At 55.9% G+C, this 26,010-nt stretch overlaps 1 protein-coding gene across 9 annotated transcripts in view; it reads right to left on the bottom strand.

The window, feature by feature from the left end:
• Plec (plectin) overlaps window positions 1-26,010 on the bottom strand; it is a 61,864-nt gene that overhangs the window by 17,640 nt on the left and 18,214 nt on the right. For 3 of the 9 annotated variants that reach the window (XM_087898874.1, XM_087898882.1, XM_087898878.1), the window contains 15 exons: window positions 6,394-6,455; window positions 5,981-6,070; window positions 5,073-5,150; window positions 4,885-4,977; window positions 3,745-3,911; window positions 3,010-3,125; window positions 2,828-2,934; window positions 2,619-2,738; window positions 2,450-2,545; window positions 2,192-2,319; window positions 1,823-1,916; window positions 969-1,123; window positions 579-888; window positions 421-498; window positions 184-345 (listed from right to left, as the gene is read on the bottom strand). In XM_087898874.1, the coding sequence (XP_087755000.1) occupies window positions 184-345; window positions 421-498; window positions 579-888; window positions 969-1,123; window positions 1,823-1,916; window positions 2,192-2,319; window positions 2,450-2,545; window positions 2,619-2,738; window positions 2,828-2,934; window positions 3,010-3,125; window positions 3,745-3,911; window positions 4,885-4,977; window positions 5,073-5,150; window positions 5,981-6,070; window positions 6,394-6,455 (1,856 nt within the window). Of the gene's footprint in view, window positions 1-183; window positions 346-420; window positions 499-578; window positions 889-968; window positions 1,124-1,822; window positions 1,917-2,191; window positions 2,320-2,449; window positions 2,546-2,618; window positions 2,739-2,827; window positions 2,935-3,009; window positions 3,126-3,744; window positions 3,912-4,884; window positions 4,978-5,072; window positions 5,151-5,980; window positions 6,071-6,393; window positions 6,456-7,118; window positions 7,365-9,873; window positions 10,051-11,487; window positions 11,792-12,400; window positions 12,432-17,327; window positions 18,017-20,699; window positions 20,782-26,010 lie in introns of those variants that run through there. The other 6 variants (XM_087898879.1, XM_087898873.1, XM_087898881.1 and 3 more) reach the window with 6 other exon arrangements.

Genomic DNA, 26,010 nt, shown 5'->3' on the forward strand with positions numbered 1-26,010 from the left:
AAAAAAGGAAAGGGTCTCAGAGGCAATTTCAGGAAGGCTGTAAATGTAAGGCAAGTCCCATGCCCGTCTCCACAGAGCCCTGAAGCTGAACTCTAAGGGCTCCCGACCGTGGGAGACAACAGGGATGTGAGTGGGAAGGGAGAGAGTGAACACAGCGGTACTGTGAAGAAAAAGCTGCCTCACCGAGTAACTCTCCTTCTTGGCAGCCATGTTGGTGTTGCGGTCACTCCAGTCAAAGCCCACTTCCTCCTCTTCCTTCTCATTCAGCCACATCAGCTCCTTGGTAGCTGCCGCCACAAACCCGTGCAGGCTCTCCAGGGACCGGAGGCGGGCCTTGGAGGAGTTCTTTAAGTAGGAAGGAATGAGTCAGCTGACTGCTGCTGCCCACCCCTCCCAGCCACCTGCAGTCCCCCCACTCACCAGCAGCTTTGCATACTGCAGGTCCAGGCGACCCAGGCAGTCTCGGTAGGCACCCCGGGTGGCAGGGGAGAGCTGGTTCTGCAAAAGAGAGGAGCGTAAGGTCTGCAGTGGCCCGGGCCTGGCCCACAACCATCGCCTACCCCAAGTGTCCTGCTTACCTCGTCATTCCGTGCCCGCTCGATCTTGGCCCGGAATTCCTCAATAGACTGATGCATGCCTCGGTGGCTTCCCAGCTGGGCCTCTACACTAGGCAAGTCCACGCCCCACTCAGCACTGTCTATTCGACGCTGGTTCTCCTCTACCCACGCCAGCAGGTCTTGCAGGTAACGTAGGGTAGAATCCTCTAGATCTGGGCGCCTCTGTGTACTCTGCAGGGTCACTTGGGTCACAGGGGCAGCCACTCCTGCCTTCAGCCGGAGGTTGTACTCAGTGCGGATGGCTACCAGGCGCTCATGCAGACGATAAACCCTGAGAAGGCACGGCAGTTGGCACGAGGGTCAGGTGGGTCTCAGGCCACCTAACCCACCCTTCCTAGGTACGGCACATACCTCCGGTACATCTGTTCGCCCTGTGGGTGCCGCCCATCTTTAAGGGTCTGCACATCATTGAAGAGCAGCCGGATCATGCCATCAGCTTTGTCCAGGTCTCGCTCCACCTCCCCCGCCCGCTGAGCCGCCTTGCCTGAGGCCAGCAGCCGAATGTCCTGCAAGAAGGTCCTGTGTGACTTGGTCTGGCTGACTCTCCTACTCACTGCCTAAGGTTCTCAAGGTTGCCCCTTCACCCACTTCTCCAGCTGAAGATCAAGGTCCTGTCTGGCTCGCAGCCAGATTCTTATTCTTTCCTTTCCCTCCTGGCAATCCCGCGTGTCTTCCTAATGTGCCTCTAGACAAATCTCTATCAGCTCTTCTCTGGGAAAAGATTCTCGCTAGGCCCAAGGACAGAGACCGCAACAGCTCTGTCCACAGAGTCCCTCCCTCGGCCTCACCCTCCATCATCTACGGCACAACTGCTCCCACCCCGGCCCACACAGCCTGGGCCTTCTGGGCCCCAAGGCACTTATCCAGCAATGAGGCTGGGGTCTCCCCACTTTCTATTTCCTTAAAAGGGAGGGGATGAAGGAAAGAGGGCTATTCTGGAATGAGTCAAGCAGGCTGAGAGTCCTGCCTGGTGGCCAGAGGCCAGTTCTGCTCTCAAAAGGAGGTCAGAGTTGGCAGCAAACCAGAAGGGCCTGGTTTTCCCGCCCTAGTGCCACACCCTGCGCCTGTAGCCCAGCAGACCACAGCCCTGGCTGCAGAGTAAGCAGCTCAGGGCTCCTCCCACCTCCCTCAGGCCTGGAGGGGTGCCCACTCCACCCTTACCCTGCCACTCTGCCCCCTCGCCCCGCCTCTCCTCTCCCCCTCACCGACTGCAGTAGGGAGTCGGCCTGGTTCAGCTGCTCCTCACACAACCCAGCCTCCATCTGCAGTTTGCTCACGATGCGCTGAAGACACTCCAGCCTATGAACCAGACGACCCCAGAGGCCCACAGTGAGTCACTGGCCCACCACACTCGGGGACCAGAGAGTGGCTCCCCTCTGCTCTGGCCTCACTGCCTGTCTGGGGTGTACTGCCCTACTGGCCCTGAGTAATGGAGCTTGGTTGGGTTTCCCAGCCTAAGGGGGGGGGGGGTTTCCTCCTCAGGCAATGACTCACCCTGGGGTGGCTCCCCTGCCACTGCAGGGCCCCACCCGTGCCTGCTGCCTCCCCACTGCACCACACTCCACATGGCCCACCTCTCAAACTCGCTCCGGAGTTGCTTCTCCCGCTCCAGAATGGCCACATGCAGCTTGCCCCATTCCTTTTCCACGTCTAGCGGGTGGTAGCCAGGAGGAATCTTGAGCTGGCCTGCTTGTACTGCCCCCTGTGAACAGGGACAAGCTCAGGCCTGAACTGGACATAAGGCCTCCTGGATGCTCATCTCTACCCCCGGCTGGCCTACAACCCAGGAGACACCACTTAAGTTCACTTCCCTTAGGCACGTCCCACTTTACCTCCAAGGACTGATAGATGCCTTTGGACCGGTTCTTGTCTGCCTCCTTGGCAGGAAGCTCCGTCTCCTTGAACTTCAAAAACTGGCACCACAGAATCTATGGAAACGAGGGGGTGTCAGCAACTACACCAAGACAATCGAAGGACAGCAGCCCAAGTAGGCAGGCCCACCTCAATCTCTTCAAAGCTGGAGGGGAACTTGCGTTCCTCAAAGGCAGCAGTATGGTGTCGGATCCACTGCAAAAGCAGCAACACAAGCTCCCGGTACTCCTGCCAGCGAAGCTGCAGCTCCTGTGAGCAAGGGAGAGAGCAAGCAAGGATCAGGATCTTGGGTTCTGTGCTGAGGCCCAACTTTCACCCATCGTGGGCTACCCACTCACATTGGCCCTCACTCCATCCTGTGCGCCGGGCACACGGGGCATGGCGTCATACAGGGATGAAACATAGGTGATGATAGACTTCTCATCAGGCTGAGGGACATCCACATCTGCAGGGGAAGGCTAGTTCAGTGGGGCCTGAGCCACAAGGGTGAAGATGGGGAAAGCCAGTGAGTGGTTCATACCTTCTGGGTCCAGGAGCCTTGTAACTCCCAGGTCCCGCTCTGCCACGGAGAAGGCCTGGTCTAGGTTCTCCAGGTTGGTCTGACGATACACTTTATTCATATCAATGAGCATGGGCCTGCGGACAAGTGGAGACACATTCCTTCAGACATCCTAGCAAACAGAGCCCAGCTCCATACCCTCTTAAAGCCACACCATCTGCTTCACTAACAGCTCCAATCCTACAATGGGGAAGATGATTCTTGTTTGGGGTTGGTGGGTTGTTTTGAGGCAGGTCTCACTGTGTAACCCTGGCTACTGGTCTGTAACTCCTACATAGAGCTGAGTCACAGAACCACCTGTCTCTGTGTCTGCCGCCAGAGCGCTGAGATTAAAGGCATGCGCCACCACACCCAACAACGGGGCCCAAGAAGCCTCCGCTGAGCACCAGTACAGGAGTAGTATGGTGGTTGGATATCATCAACTTGGGCTCCTACAGTCTCCCTGCCCAGCAAGTTCCTTCATAGGGTTCATGTGGACATGACCAGCCGGACGAACAGAGGTGTTTCGGAAAGGCCCTGGTGGAGACAGCAGGGCCTTGCTCCAGGCACCTTCCAGAGGAAGCTGCAGGAATTCAATACACCCTGCAGGCACCAGGTTCCAACAGTGAAGATAACTCCTCCAGCTGCCTCTCTGCCCTGACTTGCTTGAAGTGCTCCCAAACCTCCAGCCTTCCTCTGTTCCATGGGAACACATACTTGTGCCGGTGAATGATAGCGTTGAAGAGACGGCCATCACGCCAACTGGTAGTGAAGTTGTCACAACGCAGGCCTTGGTAGCCCTCAACCATCCGTTGTGACCAGAGCAGCAGCTTTTCCTTCGCGGTCATGTCCTCCGACTGCCCGCTCACCTGAATGTCTGAGATCTGCCACACACAGCAGACAGAGGCAGACACTCAGTCCTGGCCACTTGACCTGCCTCACCACCCACACCACTGGATGCTTTGGCTGCCCACATGGAAGCAGAGCAGCTCAGCATGCAACTGCAATACCCCGGGCTCCCAGGCCACCTGGGGCACACTGGGGTTCCTGGGTAAAGCCTACCACATTTTTTTCAAGACCAGGCCACTCCAGGAGGCAGCTTCCACAGAAGACAATGAAGTAATGTCTACTGTCAAATGATTGATGCTTTTGGGCTCCCCTTAGCTGGGGGAGGCTGGAGTACACCCTAAACCCCCAGAGGCTAGCAAGCAACACAGATGAAGGGTAATGGACACAAGAAGGGCAACCCTCAAAGTTGGTCCAGCTGTTGGGGTGAAGGGGCAGGTCAAGGCACCTCTCTAGTTGCAGGCCCAGGTGGAGGGAGGAGTGTCTGGAAACTGGATATGATGTGTGGGGATGGCATCCTGACCCTAAGTCCAATGGTGGGTCAGGGTCTAGCAGCCTGCCTGTTGTCAGTATGCATGCCAGCCTGTCTCTAGCTGTCTGTTTGCTGCCCAGCCCATGTGACTCAGCTACCATGCCAGCCTGGCTCTTAGGACCAAGATCTTAGATTTGTGGCTTCCTGTGAGGCTAGCACAGGCAATAGATGAGTCACCCAGGGTATCCCTGCAGCTCCAGAAACTTCTTTAGGCAGCCAGCAGAAAAATGCATTCCTCTACAAGGAGGTTCTACCAGCCCTATCTAGTCAGGACCCAAGGGCACAGAATAGGCAGATCTTGGCAAGAGAGGATTACACCCTGGAGCCACAGAGCTAGCAAGCATATGCTCAGACTGGCAGGAAGGCTCAAAGGCACCACCTCCTGGGCCACACCCTAGCCAGAAATAGGGCCAGCCAACTAGCCACGAAACCCACCAAAATCCTAGGGGAAGGTGGATGGTAGGGGGGTAGCCATCTACCTGAAAGTGCAGGATGATGGTCCAGATCAGGCCAAGGGTCAGCTTGGGGTTGCCGTCAGCAATGTCATCATTTCTGATGTTCACTAACTTCACCTGAAAACAAATGGTTCAGTCACAACCCACAGCAGAGCGAGGTGGCCGGGTTTGGGGTTTATGACCTAGAGCCTGGGGCCAGGTAGAAGTCTTACCTGGCGATGTCGGAGATAGTCCAGGGCAATCTGAACATTCTGCAGCTTGTGGAAGCGCATCCTCCCCTTCTCTCGGGGCTGAGAGGAGGCAAGACACAGTTACAGTCCACAGGGCAACAGTTACCTCAAGGCCCCCACCCTTCAGCCACCCCCAAAGCAGCAGCAGCAACTAAACCAAGGTCTTCCCCGGTGCATCAACAGCCCCTCCATCATCCCAGGTTCACCCTCCTCAGCTGGATGACCACTAGTCCAGGGGGCAGGCTCAGAAAGCCAGCAACCCCAGCTGTGGGAAGGAAGGAAGGGAGTGGGGAGGAGACAATAGCCAGGAAGCCACAGGCGGAGGGCAGTGGCATTGAAGGGGGGTCCTCAGTGGTGCCCACTGCAGCTTCTGGTGAGTCTCTGGCCCAGCCCCGTGCAGGAGCAGGGAAGGCAGCAGGCAGCTTGACACACAGCCATCAGCCTGCCCAGGAGCCAGAAGTGGGCCAGGCTGGAGTGGCTGCCATCCCCAGGTGAGCTGGGTGGGCTCCACGGTCTTGGGAAGCCCAGGTGCCGCCATGCCAGCAGGCACAACCACTCACCAGGCGCAAACTCCTGATTACGTCCCGCTCCCTCGGCTGCCCAGCCAGAGCAGGGCAAAGGGTAAAGGGCAGAGGTCAAGATTCAGAGTCCAAGCAGCAGAGAAACCAAAGCAGAGCAGAGCATGAGGTTACTGTGTTAGAGCTCAAAGGCAGAGAACAGCGGGGGCCACGGCCATTCACTGGCCTGGCCTTTGGTTGTAATGCCAACACCCTGGCCAGGGGGAGCCGTTGGGGTTGGAGGAGGCTGGAGAAGGTGAGAGACCAAGCTGGACACTGAGTGGGCAGTAGGAAAAGGCCCCAAGAAAGGCAGGCAGGCAGGGACACACATACCAGGTTGTCCCCTGAGAGGACTTCCAGCAGGGAAATGAGGTTGTGGCCATCGCGGAGGTCTTCATACAGGTCACTGATGTGCCTCTGAGCCTGTGGAAACAGCAGGGACCAAGATGGCCAAAGATGAGAATCCCCATAGCCACTCGGGGACTGGGCGCTGCACTAGGCGTGAAGAAGCAGAGGCGTGGAGCACACCCCTGCCCCATGCAGGCACCTACCTCTGCCCTCCAGTGCTACAGCAGAGACCATGAGAGACCAGAAAGAAGAGGAAGAAAGAGACAGAAGTGAGTGTGGGAGGAAAGGACAGAAAATAACAGGTTTCAGAGATGAAAGGGGAGCTTAGGAAGTGTGAGAACACCCTGGGGGGGTGTGGGCTGGGGAACCCTCCCAACTCACAAGCAGACACCACTAACCTTGATAAGGTGTTTGTTGACCCACTTGGTGAAAGTTTTCTTCTGCACGCGGTCCCGTTCATCTGGAGGAGACAAAACCAGTTTACCTCGATTCTGGGAGAAGCCTAGAAAGGCCCCCAGAGGTGAGCATCATGCAGACACAGCGGCCTGCTAGGCCAAATCTTGCCTGACAAGGTTCCACCAGGGCAACCCCACGCCCTTCCCAGATCAGAAAGGCTCAGGTCCCCCAAGAAACCTCCCCATACAGACACCAGAGATCAAGGAAGCCAGGTCTACCCTGCCCTAGTCCACAAAAGGGACCGGTCCTAGCAGGGTGGTGCTGTTCAAAACTTCCTTTGTTTCTGAAAGAGAGGAGGTCTAGAGCCACTGTACCCAGAGCCCACAGCATACAAGTCCCAGCCTGCCCCACCCCACATGCTGCCTCCCAGGCTGAGCAAGAGCATGGCAGGGCTGGGGCCAGCATAGCTTTTGGAGGGAAAGTCAAGTGTCCCTGACAGGACAGCAGGCCTTCCCAGAGGCACAGAGAGCCCTAGACACCCTGGCCCCTGGCTTAAAGCTCAAGGATCAATCACTGATGGGCATGGATCACTGGCCCCCCCACCTTGGAGCCTGTGCCCAAAATCCATACCCTTATAACAAGGCCCCACCCCCACTTCCCAAGGCTTCCTGATACAGGAAGGACCCTTCCTGTCACCAAGGCTCTGCCCAGAAGGAATGCCAGCTACCTTTCTTGCCCTCGGAGGCCCTGAGTACAGCCAGGTAGAGGTTGTCCTCTGAGCTGGTTCTCTTGCTACCCAGGCCCTCGGGCTCAGGCACACGGAGCCGGTGCTGAGACATGGTGCTGCCCCCGCCCCTTCGTCACCCTGTGCTCCGTGTAGGCAGCCTCGTGTGGCACACAGGCTGCTGAAGGCTGCCGCGAGCTGCTCTGGACACTAACTCAATGGAGGCTCAGCTCAGACTGGAGTCCTGGTGGCCACTCCCTTGCCTGCTGTACTCCCAGCAAGGCCGTCCCACCCCAGGAACCTTACCCCGCCTTGCCCGCCCCCCAGAGGGGAGTGTCCCAGCGGGAAAGGAGGAAGGCAGCCCCTCCCCCATGGCCACACCCTCAGCCCACCAGAAACAGGAAACCCGGGTTTCCTCACCCACCCTACCCACAGCAGTAGGACCTGGGTACAGAGATGGGGGAGGGAGGGCTGGCCCCAAGATCACAAGGGAACACCTACTATCCCCATGGCCATCCAGAAGCATCTAGTATCACACGCGGTGAGCAGAGGCTCCCTGCCATTCATGGGTGTTATTGTGTAGATATAACAGGCTATTTCCCTGTTCGGTGACTGCAGAAGAAACTCCTAGGGTGGGGACCAGCTGCCTGTCTACTTCTGGAAATTCCCCAAAAGCATACCTCCTCAAGCCTGCACTGAGCAGGACTATGCCCTATCCAAGTAGCCCCCACAACTGCCAGGTTTCCAGACCCTACTGAAGGACTTCCTGGCTTTGGCAGCGTCTCCCACAGGATCCCAGCAGTCCAGCCCAAGCCAGCCCAGCCAGGCAAAGCACACCTCAGGCAAGAACAGCTCATAGCTCAGCGGTGACTCATCCCAGCAGGGCAGACCAGCCCAAACTGCAGGGACACCTCCCCAGTTGGGGTGGGAGAAAGGGCTTCTGGGGCAGCAGACAGCACACCAAGGGGGCACAGCCAGTGAGTCAGATCTGGGGAGGGGGCCTGGGTGCTGTGACTCACTAGAAAAGAAGCTGTACCTTGGGGCAGGATGGGGCTGTTTACAGCAGGGTAGGGCAGGCAGATAACAGCTGTTACATGCTGTAAAGGTGGAGAGCCCGGGCAAAGGGCACAGGGGCCCCTGTGACTAGACCTGTCTATTGTAGCCTCTGGCTCCCTTGGGTCAGGAGATGGAGCCACCTATAGCTAGCAACTGGAACTGCCTAACCTACCCGACCCACTGTAGGAAAAAATGTACCACCCAAACCACAAGAATTTTCCAGCCCAGGCACCAGCCTTGATGTGATCCAGCTGTGAGTTGCTAAGGACCAGCCCCCCTTCCCAGTGTCGAAGGCCTCACCATTCCAGGAAAGGTTTGCCCTATGCTGCCCTTGCTGCTGCCCTTATGGCCACAAGAGGGCATCAAAACTCTGTAGGGCGGAGTAGGAGCCAGTGCCTGAGTTAGGCCTGAGATTAACCCAGCGCACGAGGCTCCGCTGAGTGTCATACACTACCCCTCCTATGAGGGTTCTCTTCGACCTCCAATACAATACCTCTTTCTCTTCTAGCCTGACAACCACCATAACCCACCAGAGATGACTCCTCCCACCCCAGAGGTCTTCTGAACCTCAAATCTGACTCTACACTGGTCATCTCTGATGGCCTCTGCTGTCAGGCAGGCACTTCAAGCAAGTAGACCTCGTGTATATATAAATAACCAGATCGGTGGCTGCACTGCAGATGTGCTGCAGATGTGAACTGTCGCTCTGCTGAGAGCTCAGGCTCCTGGAAAGGGGACAACGGTTGAGCGCGGGAACCTGAGAAACCACTAGGACATGGGTGGGGGGGACAGGATCTGACACTAAGATACACACTGATCCTAACCCAGCCTCCAGCCAAACTGCTTTTCCAGCGTCTACGATGTTCCAAGGACGCTGCCTGGAAAGTGGATTCAGCTCCAGGTAGCGGTTTCCACCTCGCCAAGTGACCTCTGAGCACCCCTTTCCCTGAACATCAGTCTCTCTCTAGGGGCCTCCTTCCTTAAAAGTCTTTCGGGGCCTCGGAGCTTACGCTTGCCCTCCCCTCTCCCAGCTCTGCCTTGCCCCTTGCCGGAGATGTCCCCTTCCCTGCTCATCCTACGCAGACTCTCAAACTCACAGGTTCCCAAGCTGCCCAGTTCCCACCTGACCAGAACCCAGCCATGCCCTCAAATGCTGCTGCACACCTCATGGGGCTCTCCCCACGGGCTATCCAATCAGCCCCCAGGGACACCCCTCACCCCAATACTGTATTGCACATGTGTAAAACGCAGCTGACCCTCGGCAGCAAGTCAGTCTCCCTAGGAAGGGAGGTAATTATGGTCCTACAAAGAATGTCTTTTCCTGCTTCCAGCGAAGTGGTAACAAAATAGCTAAAGAATCTCTCCCACCTAAGACGCTCACACACAGACACATGATGCACATGCACACTGGAAGAGAACCTCGAAGGCCGTCGACAACACAAGTGGGCCGGCCCAGAGCCCCACCCTCAACGCCAGCTCCGCCCGGGGATCTTCCCTACAGCTAAAGCACCGGGCCCGGAAAACCCTCTGGCCCGCCCACTTACCATCCCCCTCCTCTAGAGGAAAACCTATCTCTGAGCGAGACGATCCTGCCTTCCTCCCCAGGTGTTTCCGGAGCTTGGAGGCGGGGCTGTACCTGGGCCAAGTACCACCCCCATCACAAACTCGGGGCCTGCCCACCAACCTGAGCGGCCGCACCCACCTACGCAACACAGTTGCCCGTAGAGGTAGCCCCGGCGGACCCGCTCGCAGCCTCCATCCAGCCAGCAGGGAGGTTCCAGCAGGACCTCCCTCTGCGAAGTGAAGACGCCCTTCGACGCCCACGCCCACGTCCCTGCCATGGCCAGGAACCCCGGGTGTCCCGGGTTGCTCAAAGAGACACGAGAGCCCTGCTCCCTGCTTGTGTTCAAGGCTGAAGGCCCTGGCTTGGCTTTCCACGTTCGCCCCCGCCCACCGGACGCAATGCCCAGACCCGGAGAACCTGCCCCTGCTGCAAGCGCCCCGCCCCGCCCAGTATGGGCCAGGAAGCCGCGCCCCAACCCATAGGGAGCAAATTAGCTCGCCGGAACTCGAGGGAACAGGGGTGCAGGTACCCTCTAGGTCAAAAGAGTCTGGGAACTCTCCTCCCCCGCCCATGGTAACTCTAGACGCGTGGCCACTGTGGGAGTGCCACTCCTAGCAGGGTGTGCAAGTGTCACCCGCTTCAAGAGTCTGGATCTGCTGAGGCGACGGGTAGAGTACAGAACTTCGGGCGACCACGCCCACACCTTGCACTACAAGGCATCAAGTGAACCAAGAGGGGACACAGTGAGCCCCTTCCCTCTTGTGGTGACAAGAAACAAAATTGAGTTAGCTCAGGGAGGAGGGCCCAGCGTCCTGGGAGGGGAAGAAGCCCTTGGACCTGAGCCTGTGCATTCTGTTGGATGCCACTGTTTACAGCTGACTCACCGTCTTCTGGGAACCCTAGAGCCACGTCTGGAAAACCCGTTCTAAGACCCACATCCTGGCGATCTTCCACTGGACGCTAAGACCTAGCAGGCCCGCTAGGGGGCAAGAGACCACAAAGACACTCCCGTCAGTGCTGGCTTGAGGTGCATCTCAGGAGGGCAGTCCCTCTCTGGCCAGAAGCCCTGGTGCAGAACTGCCAATCCCCAGGGACTGTCCCAGGCTCCATTCACTTCAGCCCCACCCCATTCTGCGGTGAGCATGGCCACCTCGGACCATAGCCCAAGAGCTGGTGACTTTGAGGAGAGGGCAGAACAGAGCCTAACTGCTTGCCCCACAACTGGTCCTGGGTCCTATGCCATGTTGGAGGACACTCAGACAAACTGCCTTTGTGCAATTCAGCCTACACTCTGTGGGCAGGAAGGCCGCTAGGCAGGCATTGTGTCCTACCCAGATCAGCCTGTGAACCTGTCACTCTGGTTTCTCACTGCTGTGGCAAAGGAAAGGGACCTTTCTTTAAAAGGCAGGCATTCCCACAGGCCTGCGCCTTCAAACCAGAGCTCAACCCCAGCCTCTTTCCATTCACCTGCCCAGGACCTGCTGCAGGTTAGACAGCCGCAAAGCCACCACCCCACCCCACCCCCCCCCCGCCCCAGCACACCCCAGGAAGTGGAAGGATCTTCAATGCAGAGTGGGCACAGGGTAGGCAATCCGCTTTCACAAACACCGGTATTTCACTCAGGAGCAGGAAGAGGAGGGATCGGATAAGGCAAGGGGGCGGGAGGAAGGCGGACCCTCCACCCCCTGCCCCGCCCCAGTCTCCTGGCAGGGGCAGTGGCCCCATGACAGTGGCAGAGGCAAGGGTGCTTACCTTGCTCATCCTGTGCCTGCCGATGCCCTTTGCGCCAGTGCCATACGGCAGCCAAAGTGACAACATGCCCCACGACTACCAGGGAGGGAAACAGGCTGCCCGACGGCTCCATGGCGGCCACACTGAATGGGCAGAGCCGTCCTCACCAGGGACCAGCTGCTGCGAAGTCAGACAACACCTCCCTGCATGGAGGGTGAGCGAAGGGGTCCCCCAAGACCAGAGCCCACCCTGTCTGCTGCTGGCCTGCCTTCAGAGGCTGCCCTACTGTACGTACTATCTGCACTCAGCGGGGGGACAATGTACAGTCCCCTCGGCGGCACCAACTGCGCTCTTACCCAGCCTCCTCCCAGCCTCCTCCCTCCCGCGGCTCTTGGCCGCTCCCCACCCGCACTCCCCACAGGGCCCAGCTCAGCTGTCTCTACGCAGAGCCACCGACGCTCAAGGTTAACCGGAGCCTTAACTCTTGCCTACCCGCAGCCACACCCGCCAGGAGGAGGGGCCTGTAGCTCTTCTCCCCGGGCCTCAGCCCCCCAGCCTAGCCTGGGCAGACTCAACACTGATCGTCTCTCCCAAGTCAAGCCTAACCAACACTCCTCGTCCCCGTCAGGAGGAGGACCCAAACTCTTAGTCTACTTCCAAGGGTGCCCTCTGGGAACAGCCACCAAGCACAGAGGGTGAATGGATGTCAGTGCCCAGTCCCTCACTGCCCTTCCCCAGGCCTACAGCTGACCCCCACCACGCTGAAAGACGGGTGGGCTTCTCACAAGCCCCAAGCTCCCATGTGCCATCTTGGACAGGGTCTGAGGGAGAGGCCAGTGAGGCTAGGCAGCCGAGTGTATACAGAGGGAGACAGAGGCCATGGCCTCAAGCCTAGCGGGGTTCCCAAAAGACTCTGAAGGGTTGCCCCACCTACCGGGCACGATCTTCATTGGGGACAGCGACAGGAGCCCACAGGGCGAACAGGGAGCGGGCAAGGGGCGTGGGGAGGGTCACAGGCCCCTCTGAGGCAGAAGCCTGCAGCGGCAGTGCTGAGGCTGGAGGAGGGCACAGCTTTCCAGCCCTGTCAGCAGAAGTTGGGGGAGGGGAGAGGAGCTATGGGCAGGGGGCCCAGGGGGATATAAATATCCAAGGAGGGCAAGCAACACCCGTCACTTGTCCAGACTTAGTACATGACGTATGGAGCCCAGGCTCACTGGAGTCCCATCTGGCTCGGTGGCCCCACAACACGTAGCTCCCCCACCCCAGTGTCCTCCCCTCCCCAGCACCCATGGGTGATACTATAATAAGGAGGTCCCTGGCACCAGGATCTACCGTGGATGGAGGCAGAAGTGGACTCAAGCTCATGTTCCCTTGGGAGAGGGTACTGCCCATGTCCTGCCCAATTTATAGGGTGCTCTTGGGAAATGCCACATGGGCCAAAGAGGCACAGCCCCTTTTCTCCCAGAGAGCTCTGTGCTCCAAGTCACTCAAGACAACACCTGGCCTCAGGGCAGACAGGACTGCTCCTCCAAGGTCACACTATAAGCCAGAGGCCCGGGCAGCCCAAAACTGGGGCCTAAGTCACTCGAACATTCACTCACCTGCCCCTATCAGACTGCACCTCCCACCCTAGGCCTCTCCTTCTGGTACCCCTCAGACTCCTAGCATTCGCGGTGTGTGGAGACAGTGTCCCCACAGGTCAGCAAGCAGGCCCAGAATACATCCGCCATATGCAATACTGACCTGGACCCCAGTGTTTCCTGAGAAACAAGTATCATGTGTGCATGCATCTGGAGGGGAGACACAACCCCATCTCTTTCCTCTCGGGAGCCTGAGCACACTGGGCCCTGACTGACAAACAGCTGAGGAACTAGTCTGTCCTCCATTCTGTAACACTTCCTGTGTCGAGCAGCGCTCTATTATAATCTTGAGGACATCCTATAAAGTCTTGAGCAATGAGAACGCTATTCAGATGAGGAAACTGAGGCATGGTAGCAGTGATGAGCTGGCCTGAGGTTTCACAAGGTCTCTCCATCAACACAGTATAGCCAGCCAGCCTTGAACCCTGACTGCTGAGGTGGGGCCCCTGCTCACACTGAGCGGATGAGTGCATGAGAAGGCTGGGGCTACCACAGCCTCCTGCTCCTCTGTACCACATGCCAGAAACTTATTTCTGAAGAAACCTACCCTGTGGTGGCCAGCTCTGGGCAGCCAGGGACTGGACTGACTAGGGTGGGGGTAGGACCCCTGGAAGTCCCAAGGGCAGGCCAAAGAGACCCCCGCTGGCCAGTAGTGAGCAGGGACAGAGAGAGGCAGGCAGGGTTCTGCAGGAGCTCAGAGCCTGTGTCTCCACAGCCTCAGTGACAGCCCCCAAAGATAGCCCCTGGCACTGGGCAGCCCCTCTACCACTCAGCCTGCCCTAGGCACCTTGCCCCATATTCCACACACCCTGGGCTAGCCATGAGGAGTCATGCCATCCCTAAGTCGCACCTGAGGTCATGAGAACTACCAGCAGGGGACACCACCCCACCCCCACCCCAACCAGGGACCTGCCTCCTGCCATGGAGAGCCCAACCTCAGCTAGAGACTTTGGTCCCTCACTGTCTGTCCTCTACCTGAGCCTCCACTACTGCTGCCCCCTACCTTGGCCCAGCTGGATCAGCTCCTCCATGCTGTACCTATCCATAGCTGCTGTTCTCGGAGCCAGCAGAGAGGAAGGGAAGGCAGGAAGGAGGGGAGGGGTGGGAAGCAAAGCGAGGGCTTGCTCATGCCCCGGCCTCCACACCCAGCAGTAGGCTCCTCCTCATGGCTGACTAAAGGGTCCCCACAGTCAGCCAGACCAACAGAGCCCAAGCATGGGGACCGGTATTAGTGGGTAGCCTAGGCAGACCAACAGAGGAATACAGACTAAAGACCTGCCTTTGTCCCTAAACTTTGGGGTCCCAGTTCACTGGTCTTCCCCACTGACTTTGCCAGGCAAAGTTCAATTCACCCCATGGCCTCTAATTCCCTCCATATCCCCTCCCTCCACCAGTTGAGCCCTGCCACCCCACCCACCCACATTTCAAACATTCATATGCTAAGAGGCATATTCCGTGCAGATATGAGGGATGCAGAGCCCTGTATACATGTGCACACACCATTTTGATGGTATTAGGGGTCACACTCAGTACCTTGACCACTCTGCACAAGCTGTATTTCTTTTAGTTACACACACACACACACACACACACACACACCACACGTTGCACATGCACCACAGCAAGAATGCAGAGATCAGAGGATAACTATGAGGAGCCAGTTCCCTTCCTCCACCTTGTAGGTCCAGGGATCAAATTCAGGCCACCAGACTTATCAGCAAGCATCTTTATTTGTTGAGCCATCTTTCTGGCCCCTCTCCACTCCTCCTTAACATTCACGTTCCCTCAGACCCCCAAATCTGGCCCTTTCTCTTGCCCAAATCCCCCACAACTAGCTCAGTCCCCTAGACTGAGCAGATATGGCATCTCGTAACGGTCCCCATTTCCTTCCACCAGCTCTCTATAACCAGGGAAATGCAAACCTGGTGTGTCCACAACCTGTAAAACTCTCCCAGAGTTCTTCAGATTCCTTCCTGCATCCTGGTACCAACTAGCACCTGCCAAGAGCCACAGCCCATCTGAGCCGGGGCTACGTAGCTGTGAGGAAGGCAGAGCAGCAGCCCCATGCATGCCACACCCAGTGGAGGATCACAGAGAACGGCTGGGTGCATTAGCCACATGGAGGCATGCAAAGAGGAGAATTGGTCCGCATGGGGATTGTTATGCGCCCTCTCTCTGGGAGCCTCAAAGTGTCCAGACATCTTTTCTCCAAACACTTCTGGATCGACTGTGAATTCTGAGCCAGGCTTTTGGAGTTAAAATGAAATTACCCCACACAAACCACTCCAGCAACTTGGAAATCTCTGGCTGCCTCCCACCTCACAGCAACTCTCTTAGCTGACCAACCCCCCTCACCTGTCAGGTTTAGCTCTCCGATTGCTCCTAAAGTCACCCCACCACCACAGTCTCCTCACCTAGTGTGTGAGGGTGCAGGGGCTTCATGTGAAACTATAAGATAGTGACACCCTCCACATGAATGTGCTCATGAGAGATTGGGGAGCACTCCCAGTTCTCCCTGACTAGGGCTATATGGACGGAGGTAGGCCATCTAACTGAGGCCACGCTGGTGACCATAGATTTGCTATACAACCCACTGAAGGGGCTGTGCTTTAGAAAGTGACAGCCTTTGTGGCTCACTGCTTGCTCATTTTTAACCCTAAGAAGCCAATGGTTTTAGGTGGCATCAGATCTGCCCTGGCCAGTGTGTGGAGCTATAATGCCTCAGCCACCAGCCACACCCAGCACCTAAGGCCTCAAGCTCAGTCCTGAGGGTGTGGGGGAGAATCCGCCCGAGGCCCTGACTCAGTCTGAAGCTGGAGCTTATTTCCTGTTGGAAACTCTGAATTGCCACAGGCGGTTGTGGCTGGGAAGACTGAGTCACCTCCATCAGAGATGGGGAGGGAGAGTTGCCCCCCTCTTTGCCCACTACAGCCACACCCAAAAGCCCCTCCTAGTCCTGCTGCCAGCTGCTGGCCCAGTCCACACAAGGACAAGGAAGCAAGGCAAGAAAAGCAGGGGAAGGGCTCCCCTCCCACTCACCACACCCAAAAGGAAAAGGCTCAGACATAGCCATGGTTACAGAGAAGCTGGAGAGGCCACCAACAGGCCTAAGGCCATGGAGAGAGCCCAGAGGCCATTCTCAGCCTTCAACTTCCCTGGCCCTTCCAGGTACGCTCATCACAAGCCAAAGAAGTCTAACCCTGAAAGCCCAGAACCAAGGCTTTCGCTCAGGCAGCTGTGTCCAATGTAGAGTTCACCCCCTACTCTAGATTCCCTTCCCCACTCCGGGAGAACAAGTTCCTCCCCACACCCTAAGCCACAAAGAGGGAGGTGGACGCCAGGCTGTTCTGGTACCTGCCTGCATTACATGGATAACGCTGGGGGTTCTGTGATGCCCTCAGCGGGCACAAAGGACAATGTGCCTCAGGAGAGCCTGTACAAGTACGTAAGCCCATCCATGTCCTGATGGTATAAGGGCATAAGGATAGTGGTTTTTGGTAGCTCCTGGCTAATGGGGTCTTGTCCCATCCTCTAAAATCTGGTTCCCAAATGGAAAACAAACAAACAAACAATACCCTCACCTAGACCACAGGCTAAGTTAACACCCCCATGCTCTGGCCTCTGGCCTCCTAGGCAATGCTCCTCTGCCCTTCTTCCCACCTCACCTAGAGCCACTCTACCGCCAGACCATGGCCAACTCCAAGCAGGAGACCCAGTCATGGGACCCTCTGTACTAGTCATATAATGCAGACTATGAGCCACTTGGCCATAGAAGACAGACTCAAGCCTCAATGGACAAGTGGTTCGCCTGGGTCAGTCCCATGCCAGCGGCTCTTCTACACACACCCACTTCTGAAAAGAGGGGCCTCCAAAGGCCACTGGGGCGGAGAGAGGAGGAGGTGGGGGCTAGGGCAAGGACAGTGCTGGAGAGGGGTACAAACAGGACTATGCCAACAGCTGGTCCTGCCAGTCTTAGGGCCTGCAGGCCCCGCCCCCACCAGGATTTGCCTGGAGGCATACAAGCCACGTGGGTTCAATGGCTAGAATATCCCAGCACCCTCAGGCAGAAAGGGCGCCACCTGCTGATATGAACAGAGCCCATACACACAACCTGTGCTGCCCACCAGAGCGCACCAGAGCCCACCAGACTTAAGCCCAGGCACCAAAAACACCCACAGTCCCTTCCCACCCTTCTCGGCCTGGAGCCAGAATGCAGCTGACCTGAGGCTGGGGCAGGCTCCGGGCCTGGCCTGGCCAGGGTCCCCACGGTGGTGGCAGACACCATAGGGGCTTCAGGTGCCCCCTCCTCAGGCTCCTTCCTGCGATAGACCTTCCGCTCCTCACGGACAGGGTCCTCAGCTGGCAGAGGACCCCGCTTTGGTGGGCAGCTCAGGGGACCTTGTACGGCCTGCACGTGAGGGGAGCGACGACGTGCAGGCATCACCATGGCGACAGGGCGGCGCACACGCTGTAGAGAGGCAGGCACGATCTCTGGTGGCAGGTGTAGGTACTGGCGCAGGTGGTCAATGCCCTCGTTGGTCAGGTACCAGTAGAAGTGACGCCAGGCAAAGGTCTCCCGCACCAGGCCCCGAGCTCGCAGGGAGGCCATGGCACGCATGACCTGTAGATTGGTGACGCCAGGCACATGGGGATGCAGGCTGCGGGGCCGCCGGTCCTTCTTGGCCACCATAACCCCCTCACGAAAGAGCACCTCATAGATGGCCCGGAGCTGGTCCAACGGCATGAGCATGCCTGCCACCATGGCTGCTGGATGCCTGCCGGTCAGCACAATGTGAGGGCAGCAGGTGGGGCACAGCCAGAGGCTGATGAGGCTCCTTTGGCAAAGGATGTGGCAGGGGCCACTGGCAAGTAGGCAAGCAGGCTCCGGTTCTAAGCACAAGGGCGCAGGCTCAGGGGCAGTGTGGCTCCAGCGCCTGGCTCTGTGAATTCCTGCCGGCAAGGCTGCCTGTCTGAGCCTCCCGCCTGCCCGCCCTCCAGGACGCCTAGGCCGGCCCCCTCTGACTCAGCAGCAGGGCCGGCCCCTCCCACTACTGACAGGGCCCCTTGAAGAGTGGGGGGCACCAATAAACTGCTCCTCCCTTCCCGGGCCACATATAGCTCCAATGTTAGAAATTACATCAGTTTCTAAAATACTTCTTCAAGGTTCACAAGACTGTGAAGGAAAAGGTGGGGTCTAGCATGGATCAAGAATCATCCCCAAAAGATGACAGAATGGACAGAAAAGGGGGAGCAGGGAGCAGGAGGGTCCTCATTGTAAGAACGCTCCCCCCCCCAGATTGTGATCTCAGGAGTCATCAGTTCACAGCTATCTGAAAGGAGGGGTTGCCTGAATTGGAAAACTGGAAGAGTCCAAAGGAAGAAGATCAGGGCCTGGAGAGGAATTTGGGGTTTTTGAGGGGGGCAGGGGGACACCGGGGCAGAGACCTGGAGAAGAGCAAGGGCAGCAGCCAGAACACACAGACAGCTGGCTCTAGGCGCCATTGCTGCTGTCATCAGGAAAAGAAAGGGACAGTGCTCCTATCTCCAAATGCCTACAGAAGTTAACACTCCCATGCCAGGCCAGGAACAAAGCCACATTCCGGCCCAGGAGCTCGGCAGAGAGCTCAGGGTGGAGTGATCTGGGCGAGGCCTCCACCCACCCACACCTCCAGCGCAGCTGTTGGAGACCAGGGACTCCCAGCTGCCGTAGGAAATCAAAGTCACCACGTCCCTGACGCCCTAGGCTTGGTGGCACTGCCATCTAAAAATTCCCTACCCCCCGAGCAGCCTGAATGTCCACTTGTGGCCAGAGGGGCAGGTGCTGGGGAGAGAACACGAAGACACCATCAGGGACCGACGTGAAAGGAAGAGGAACTATCACATGCCCGAAGGACTGCCTGGCACAGCTGCCAATACTGCCGGGTCCTCATAACCGAGAGTCCAGCATGGTTAGAGTCTGTGCCGGATGCCACCCAATACCCCAACTCTCCATGTTGTGCCCCCACCAAACCCCCATGCCACTAAGGTTCTCCCCAAGCGGACACACCCATTCCCACCAAGCACTGCAAACCCAGGAACTGATTATAAATAGGGCGGGGGTGGGGGATCCTGCGGTGGGAGGTGCTGGCCAGCGGCAGGCAGGCAGCCAACAAAGCAGTGCGTGGGGCGGGTTTATGGGCTGTCACCATGGCGCCCCAGCAGACTCCAAACATACAGACACAGGGCTGGTGGCGGGTGGAAACTCTGAAGGCTCAGCCAACAGTTCCCAAAGCCCTCCCTGAGGCCAATTCAGCCAGCTCACTGCGGCAGGGCTCTCCCTGTACCACGCCTCTAGCCTGGCCAAGGCAGGAAGGGGGCCAGGCCCTCAGAGCCCAGCCCTGGGAGGGCGGGGCAGCACTAACTAAGTCAGGTCTGCAGATCAAGAGTATATAGTGGCTATACACCCCCATCCCTGCAGGACCTAAGGACTCTCCACACCAGCGTTTTAGCTTTGGGAACAGTGTCAGCCCAGATCTATGTTCAAACAAGTTCCTACTTGCTTGGCCTGTCCCTCACACACCTCTCCCCACTACCCTGTACTTAACCCATCCCCACTCAACATTCCCCCCATCTTCCTGATATGATTTCCTAACCTAATTCCATCTAATTTCCAACCCCACACCCACCAAGCCAATACATATCTCACCACCATCGCCAAAGGATCTCCAGCCACATCTAAAGTCCTCTGAGCCCTTGGACCTGAAGTTTCTTCTGTCCAGACCCACGTAGGTGCTCTTCCAGTGGCTAACTCAACCCCAGCATCATCCCCATCCCACCCCTAGGCAGGAGAGGGCAGTAGTTCCCAGCACCAGAGCAATGGGTTAGGGAATCTCTCCTCCCTCCCGCCAGCCCGAGCACCTGCAGGCCTGAGACTGCAGGGAGGAGCCTAGAACATGTCCTCCCACATCTGCTCCCACGTGCACAGGCATACACACAACCCTGGTCTGGGTCTGCTTGTCTCCAGGGTCCCTGGGCTCAGGAGAACTCCCTGTGCCCTGCCCTATCTTACAGAGACACCGAGAAGCTGCTGATTCAGCACTGAAAGAGACCAACCACACTCCCTGGCCGGCCCCTTTAGGTTTCCAGAGCAACCAGACAGCGCCCTTGGGCAGTCCCTAGCCCCCCAACCCTGGACAAAAGAGCCACAGTGTGGCCTTTCCCAGGGCCAGCCCGTCTGGCGCCTAGAGCCTTGGGCATGAAGGTCCCTACAAGCCTACACTGCCCGCTCAAACCCCAATCTGTGAGACATCTGGCCAAGGCAGGGAGTGCAGGCTGATTGCTCGGGGCCAAGCTCGCACCCTCCCACTGGTACTGCTACTGCAGTCAGCCCTGCCCAATCCAGTACTCACTGCAGGACTGCGGGGCTGCTGCAGGAGCTCCTCTCACCCAGTCCTAGGAGGAAACCTGGAAGAGCATGAGCCTAGGTTCCTCCATCTGCAGCTCAGCACCTTTCAATGCTACCAGGAAGACAGCTGACCCTGACGCTCACCCGTGGGTTGCTGCACCCAGACAAGGTCACTGAGTGTCCGAGAGCCAGGCTCCTCAAGACTGTACCTTTGAGGGAGCTGATCTCATGCTGGATGGCTCTCGAGGGGTCCATGTCTTCACTTAGGGGCTGAGGACGGTGTGCTGCAGCCACTGTGTGCAGGACTGCACCGCACCGCACTGTCCAAGGCCAGCACTGCAGCTTGGAGGAGGAGCTGGGAGGTGTGGGGCAGGGCTTGCTAGCCAGGGGCGGGGCTTCTGCTGATCAATGCTCAGGACACTTGAGACCAAAGCGCATGCTCCAGGCCATGCACCACACTGCCCCTCCCCTTCTACACAGCCAGCATGAGCTTCCTAACCAATAAAGTCCAGCCAGACTACCCAGACAACAGACAACAGCCAAGTATGTGTGCACAGCCAGCACCACAGTCCCGGGTCCCTGCTACCTGAGAGTCCTATGAATGGCCTGCAGGTTGCACCTGCTCAGGGCCTGTTCCTCACATTGAAGACTCAGTCACCTATTCACTTCTTACAGGGGACACACAGTCTGGACCTCCAGCTTTGTCCCATAGATGGAACAAGAGGGCAACCAGCAGCGTGACCCTTCCTTGGGTCCTGTCCCATTCAATCTCTTCGAGTGTGATACTTGGTCACTGCACCGTCCTAGGTTCAAGATGCTTCTATGTCCCAGCCTTTTCTCTCCAGTCAGACTATTTTTGCCATGCCCTACCTGCTCAGCTGTGGTATCGGCCGCCGGTATCCCACTCTCCACCAACCCCTGTGGCTCAAGACACAACTTTGGGTCACTATCCCTCACAGCCAGCTCCCCAAAGTTTTCTGAGTCTGCCCTTCAGTATGTCTCCTTTGTTACCACTTTTACGGCCACCCAGAATGACATGGAACTCGTAGCAGGGTCCAGTCCTCTAGTCCTGTACCACTACCAAGAAGCAGGCCGCAGCCGATCTGCTCCAACCAGGACAGAGGTCAGCAGTACACTGTTGGTAACTGCCTGCATCTTAGACAGGATGTCCACGCCAGCAGGAGATCAGTTCTACCTCCTTCTGTGTCCCACAAAAAGTCACAGGAGAACATGTGGACCCCTGGTCCTCTGTGCTGGGTAAATAATGAGGGACAGAGGTGACCTCCACAGATGTTTCCAGCCTCCCTCAGGCTCCTGTCATTCCCAAGCCTACACTCTTGGTCCTCTCCCAAGACCCTCTGTTGGTTTCTCAGATTCAGAGTACCCATCCTTTTGCAGACAGGCCTATTGCATGGGTCAAGTCAGAGCCAGGGAGGCCATGAAAATGACACAGGAATAATGCTGGCAACACCCACAGACATAGTCTAAGAATCTAAGTATCAGTTTCATTTGGCTCTTAAACCCCTCAGTCCCCATTCTTGCCATCTTGGGGACTCAGTCAGTCTACTAGTTTCCAGACTTGGGGAAATCAGTAAAGAATTAAAACATGATTTTTGCCATGCACATGTCTTTAATCCCAGCACTCAGGAGACAGAGACAGGCAGATCTCTGTGAATTCAAGGCCAGCCTGGTCTACAAAGAGTGTACCAGGACAGCTAGGGCTACACAGACCACAGAGAGAAACCCTGATTTCAAGAAAAAAAAAACGAAAGAAAGAAAGCTCCCCACAATTTTCTAAATACTCCCACTTAAATCTCTACTTTTTACTAAGTTGTACCTGGACAGGCTGTGTGCCTGTGCGTCTGTGTCTGTGCATGCACATGTGCGTGTGGAGGGTATGCAGACTAGAGGCAAATTCAGGTCATGTTCTTCAGCTGCTGTCCACCTTGTTTTGAACCCGGGTCTTCTGCAAGAACAAGTGTTCTTTTTTTTAATTGATATTTATTGAGCTCTACATTTTTCTCTGCTCCCCTCCCTGCCTCTCCCCTCCTTCCTTCAATCCTCCCCCAAGGTCCCCATGCTCCCAATTTACTCAGGAGATCTTGTCTTTTTCTACTTTCTACTTCCCATGTAGATAAGATCTATGTAAGTCTCTCTTAGTGTCCGCATTGCTGTCTAAGTTCTCTGGGACTGTGGTTTGTAGGCTGGCTTTCTTTGCATTATATTTAAAAACCACCTATGAGTGAGCACATGTGATAACTGTCTTTCTGTGTCTGGGTTACCTCACTCAAAATAATGTTTTCTAGCTCCATCCATTTTCCTACAAAATTCAAGCTGTCGTTATTTTTTTCTGCTCTGTAGTACTCCATTGTGTAAATGTACCACATTTTCCTTATCCATTCTTTGATTGAGGGGCATTTAGGCTGTTTCCAGGTTCTGGCTATGACAAACAATGCTGCTATGAACATAGTTGAGCACATGTCCTTGTGGCACGATTGAGCATCCTTTGGATATATACCCAAAAGTGGTATTACTGGGTCTTGAGGAAGGTTGTTTCCTAATTTTCTGAAAAATCACCATACTGACATCCAAAGGGGTTAAGAACAAGTGTTCTTAACTGCTGAGCATCCCTCCAGTCCCAAGAACTGGCAAATATCGAGGTTGAAAATGGAGAAAGGCCTGGGGGAAAGAGAGACGTCCTTGGGGAGGAAGCAGGGTGGTGGCACAAAATCAGGATGCCCGGTTCTTCATCTTTGTTTGACGAGAAGCACCGTCTGGTCCCTCGCCACAGTGCTCAGCTTTTTCCCCGCCTCACTGCCCATGTTCCATGATTCTAGGCCCCTGGCAATCAACTGTGGATTACAGACACGTTTTACTGACAAAGCAATAGGACATTCACTGCAGCAGCTGGGGCTCACCAGCATGGGACACAGCAGAAACCCACAACCTCCAACTTGTCCTGGCTATCTTCAGAGGAAAGGCAGTCTGGTCATGCACCACTCCCATGGTGACTAAGGGTCCAATCATGTCATCTGCCCTAGGGACACACATCCTGGACAAAGCCACGTCCTCTTGAAGCTTTCTGACAATACCAAGAAAGGAAGGAACACCCAAAGAACCCCAGGATCTGGATCAAGCCAGATCCTCTCCTCTACACATCGAGCAACACTTCCTCACACATGCCCTGTGAACCCAGCGAGCTTTCCACATGCCCAAACCAAAGGTGAAGCCCTGGTCCAATCCTGCGTCCACCCGCCCTACACATCAGATGAGTCACGCCTTGGGGCCCTGGGCCTTCACAAGCTGGTTTCAACCTCAGACTGGTGCTCCTCTCAAGGCACCCATCTTCAAACCTGTCTGTCTGCAATGGCAGACTTCCTGTTGGGGCTCACTGATTGTGGATTACATTAGTGGGGAGTGGCCCAGCTGATCCTGCATAGGGTGACCTGTGACATCTGTAGATGACGTCAGTAGACACCTTTGACCCCAGAAGATCAGGGCTCTGCAGAAAGGCCTCCCTCTCTGCTTCACGGCACCCTACCCTCCCTGTTCACCCCGTAAGCTTTCAGCACAGCAAACATGGACCTAACGAAGAAGGGGAATCTTAGAGTCTAAGAAAGATATATTTCTGAAGAACTCTACTACTGCTTACTTTACTACTGAATTGAGGGAAATAATCTGGGCAAGGGCTTGGCTCAGGGGTTAAGAGTACTTACTGCTCTTGCAGAGGACCTGGATTTAGTTCCCAGCACCCACAGGGCAGCTGGCCACCATCTGTAAGTCCATTGCCTTTCCTGGCTTCCACAGGCGCTGTATGCATATGGTGCACATACATACGTGCAAAATAAGATTTTCAAAAATTAAATAAAAGAATGGGGCTGGAGAGATAGCTCATCAGTTAAGAGCATTGGTTGCTCTTCCAGAGAACCCAAGCTGGATTCCCAGTACCATGCAGTTGCTCCTAACCATCTGGAAACCCCATTTCTAGAAGATCTGGCACCCTCTTCTGGCCTCTTCAGGCATCAGGCACACAAGTGGTGCACAGACATACATGCAGGCAAAACGCCCCCCCCCCAAAAGACCAATTTTATTCTGTTTTGTTTTTGCTTTTCAAGATGGGGTTTCTCTGTGTAGCTCTGGCTGTCCTGGAGCTTGCTCTGTAGACCAGGCTGGCCTCGAACTCACAGAGATCTGCCTGCCTCTGCCTCCTTAGTGCTAGGATTAAAGATATGTGCCACCACACTATGGCAAAACAAAATTAAATTTTAAATTTTTTTAAAAAGTCCACATATCTCTAAAGCACTGCCAGCTCATCTGTCTCCTGGCTCGCTTCTGTTGAGAGTTGGATGTGCTGGCGGCAGAGCCAGGGCCTCACGCATGCTGGCCAAGAGCTCTGCCACTGAGCTACCACACACTCCTCTAACAATTCATTTGGTTAAAAATTATCATTTTTTTTTAGGGCGGGAGATGGTGGCACACACCTTTAATCCCAGCACTAGAGAGGCAGAGGCTGATGGATCTCTGAGTTCAAGATCAGCTTGGTCTACAGAGCTCGACTGCCGGGGCTACATAGAGAAAGCCTGTCTTGAAATAATAAACAAACAACAACAACAACAACAACAAAACTTTTTTTAAAGGGTCAGCGATGGGGGTCAGTGGGTAAATTGCCTGCTGGGTAAAAATGGGAACCTCAGTTCAGATTCCTGGGCCTCAGGTAAGCCAGGCTCTATGAACCATCTATAACCGGAGCACTGGGTGGTGGACAAAGGGAGATGTCAGGGCTCACTGGCCAGCCAGACTAGTCTAAGTGGCAAGCTCCTGATAAGTAAGAAACCCTGTCTGAAGAATAACAAGGTAGCGTGCAATCAACAGAGGAAGAAACTGCGATTTGAACTCTGGCCTGCACACACACTCACTCACATGTATACACACACACATACACACACCACCACCACTACACATGGTCCAATCTAGGCATGGCAACCCAAATCCTAGCACCCAAAGGTTGAGGCAAGAGGATTGTGAGTTTGAGTCCAGCCTGACTGCATTTTGAGACTTAAAAAAGGAGCAGTCATGTGGGTCCAGTAAACTAGGAAAGACGCACACTGTCGGTATGAGGATAAAGTTCCTTTGAAATCACAGCGATGGTCCCAGATGTCCCCACTGGCAATGACCATGGGAGGTTGTGGGAAAGAGCGTGAGAAAACAAACGGAGAGAGACAAGTGTGGCTGTCACCCTAGCATCAGGACCCAGCAAAATTTCCTGTACCATCTATTGCTCCTCTTACCACCCAAACAAACTCAACCAATCACTGGCCAAAACAAGTCAGAGTTCACTGGACTGCTGGCTTTAAATACATTTTCAAAATACCCAAGAATCTGGTGCTGTGACTCATGCCTATATAATGCTGGCAATCAGGGGGTCAGAAGTTAAGGTCATGCACAGCTACATAATGAGTTTGAGGCAGCCTGGGTTATGTGAGATTTTGTCTCAAAAACAAAAAAGAAAAAGACCCAAGA

The sequence above is a fragment of the Myodes glareolus genome, chromosome 19 (assembly GCF_982192425.1).
Source record: "Myodes glareolus chromosome 19, mMyoGla1.1, whole genome shotgun sequence".
Classification (NCBI taxonomy): Eukaryota; Metazoa; Chordata; class Mammalia; order Rodentia; family Cricetidae; genus Myodes; species Myodes glareolus.